The 2,606-nt window shown below is 37.1% G+C and overlaps 1 protein-coding gene across 1 annotated transcript; it reads right to left on the reverse strand.

Annotated features, from left to right (window-relative positions):
• Nucleotides 1-934: 934 nt before the first annotated feature.
• Nucleotides 935-2,032, reverse strand: LOC118749401 (putative neural-cadherin 2; the record flags this gene model as incomplete). Its single annotated transcript, XM_036484208.1, is given in 2 exon segments — nucleotides 935-1,714; nucleotides 1,862-2,032. Coding segments are annotated over 2 exon segments (488 nt in total), but the record flags the coding sequence as incomplete, so codon positions are not given.
• Between the last annotated feature and the right edge of the window lie 574 nt (nucleotides 2,033-2,606).

Here is a 2,606-nt window from a genome sequence, read left to right on the forward strand (position 1 = left end):
ACTGAGTTACTGAGTTACAAATTTTTTCAGATGTGAATCTGAGCGTGCGGCACAGTTCTAAGAGTCAGCACAGTAACTCAGCACAGTGCTGAGTTACCCACCTCTAAGGAAAGGTCAAAGAATTGTCAGAGAAACATGTCTAATACCGAATACTTCGCTCACAGTCCCAAACAAGTGCGTTCATAATTTTGTTGTTGTAACTATGCAGAGCGGGAAAAGGAAATATTCACATGCCAGTATGACAATGGTAGCCAGGGAAGCCAACTCGTGGGGAATTCCCCGATTTGCGGGGAATTTCAGTTTGCGTGGGGAATGGACCGTTTTTTGTGGGGAATTTCAGCTCGTTAAATTCTAATATAACAAAGTTTCAAATCGCCAAAAATTACCATTGATTTTTTAGAATTTAGTTTGCTGCATTTGCTTTCAAATAACGAATAAACATAAATTATTTTCATATGGAAGAAACCCGCAAAAGCTTCGGCAAAAAATTTTAAAACGAAAATTTTTGGACACCTGAAACTTGATCTTTATTAAAATAGAATTGAGTGGGCTACAAAATGGCATACTCAAAATCTTTCTAGAAAATCGAGTTAAAAAGCTCGATTTTTTAAAAAAGTTTGTTGAATTTTTTTCAATTATTGCACACAGTTTCAAACTTGGATCTATTCGCTATTTGTTAAAAAATGAACTATATTTTTATAAAAAAATAACTCAAATCAAATAACGAAATAAAAATAACTGATGCGACTAAAATTTTTTCGACCACTATACGTAAATATGTACATATATGTATGTACGTATATATTATATAAACATTTTTTATTATTTATTTGTTAACCAACTTTATAATTGTTTGGTTTGGTTTATGAATACATAGATGAATTACATTTCAAAATAAAATAAACAGAAAGACCAGCAATATACCAAAATACATTAAATTTTTGTGTATTTTTTTGTAAATAAGGAGATATCTATGAGTGGGGAATTTCACAAAATTTCGGGCAAAATCGGGGAGTTTCCTTGTCGAAATCGCGGAATTCTCAAAAATGAGTTGGCTACCCTGGCGGTAGCCCAGCTCAGCTGCATATGATATTTTCTGACTACCTTTTCTGCATAATGTTTAGTCTTCGTCGTTTTTTATGATTTACATTTTGTATTTTAGGCCTGCTCTAGTTAATGGACGCTAGTATACCCCATCACCCATTCGCCAAAATATTCGTTAAAGTTGCATTTTCTTTACACTGACTTTAATTACCATGTCCGCTTACAAGCCGACATACTCGCACTATTACTAGGTTACTAAGCAAGTACCCTGGACCGACTCCATGCACGCGTGGTCTTTAAATCGACCTTTTCCTGTTTCGCCTTTCACCAACTTTGCGCGTATTTCTCCAATTTTATAACGCCACATTTCCTCCATCCTCAGCATCTTCATTCTCTTCTTGAATAACCGCTGCCGCCGTTTTAACCAGCCTTCCCATCCCCGTTGTTCTTGCCCCGGTACCAGCCGTCGTCGCCACTGCCAAAATATTTGTTGTTGCGCCGCCTTGCACTGCCACAGCGGTGGCTGTTGCTGCTGCTATGGCTGCTTCATTCGTTGTGACTTTTCTCGTCAGCTTTGTTCGGTCATGATGCACATACATTGCGGTCAATGCATTAAACTGCGGTCCCCAACCGGACAGATAGTTGTAGTCTTGATTCTCATCGTCAGTGCCTGTAATGAGGTTTAAGTTAATACATAAAACTACAAGTGAGTAAGACAGTATGTTGTTCTATTGTTAGTAACAATAACAACATTAGCAACAATTACAGCGCATGAAAGAAGTGGTGGCGATGGTGTTCGGAGTGTGCCGGTACGCACCTGAGGCCAAAGAGCTCAGCGACTCGGCTATGATACCGCTGCCCTCAAAGGTGAAGCTGCGTAGGTCGTCGAAAGGTGGCCCATTGAGATCCATATCAAAGAGTTTTTTACGCTCTTCCATAAGAAAACCGACGTTCACTTCTTGGCCGGGTATTAGAGTCATGACGGGATCTGTGCGATAAAATAAAGGGGGAAATAAAATATATCAAATATATACAGGGTGTCCCAGAAGTAACGTGCCAAACTTTAGGGCAAGGTAGGTGGGGGGGTGAGCTCACTGATAAACAAAAAATTTTCAGGTAAAAGTGTCACCGTTTTTGAAATATTTACATTTTTTCGAATTTAAAAAAAATCGTGCCTTTTCATGTGTTTTCTTTAACTGCAACTACAAACCGGGCAATACTTAGTAAATTTTTTATGTAAAATACTTCCAGATAGTTGTCTCTCCATACTCAAATGCAATGTAGATAAAATATATTAAGGAACCATCATAAAATTAGGACTATTTCTGAATTTTTAACTTTTTGATATTTTTTTCCCCAACTTTGACTATCTCGGGTGAAAAAAAATGTACTGAGCTATAACTTTACATTACATAAAAAAATTGCCCATTTAACAAAGATTTCAGAAAGGTGCCACACTTACTGTTTTGATTAGAAAAAAAAAGTTATAGCCGCTTTTGTGGGTAAAGGACTGAGACACGCTAGAATGTATTTAATAGATTTAAATTGAATTTGCTCTTGTT

This window comes from Rhagoletis pomonella, unplaced genomic scaffold (assembly GCF_013731165.1).
Source record: "Rhagoletis pomonella isolate Grant_MI unplaced genomic scaffold, Rhpom_1.0 Rhpom_scaffold_00016, whole genome shotgun sequence".
NCBI classification, from domain to species: domain Eukaryota; kingdom Metazoa; phylum Arthropoda; class Insecta; order Diptera; family Tephritidae; genus Rhagoletis; species Rhagoletis pomonella.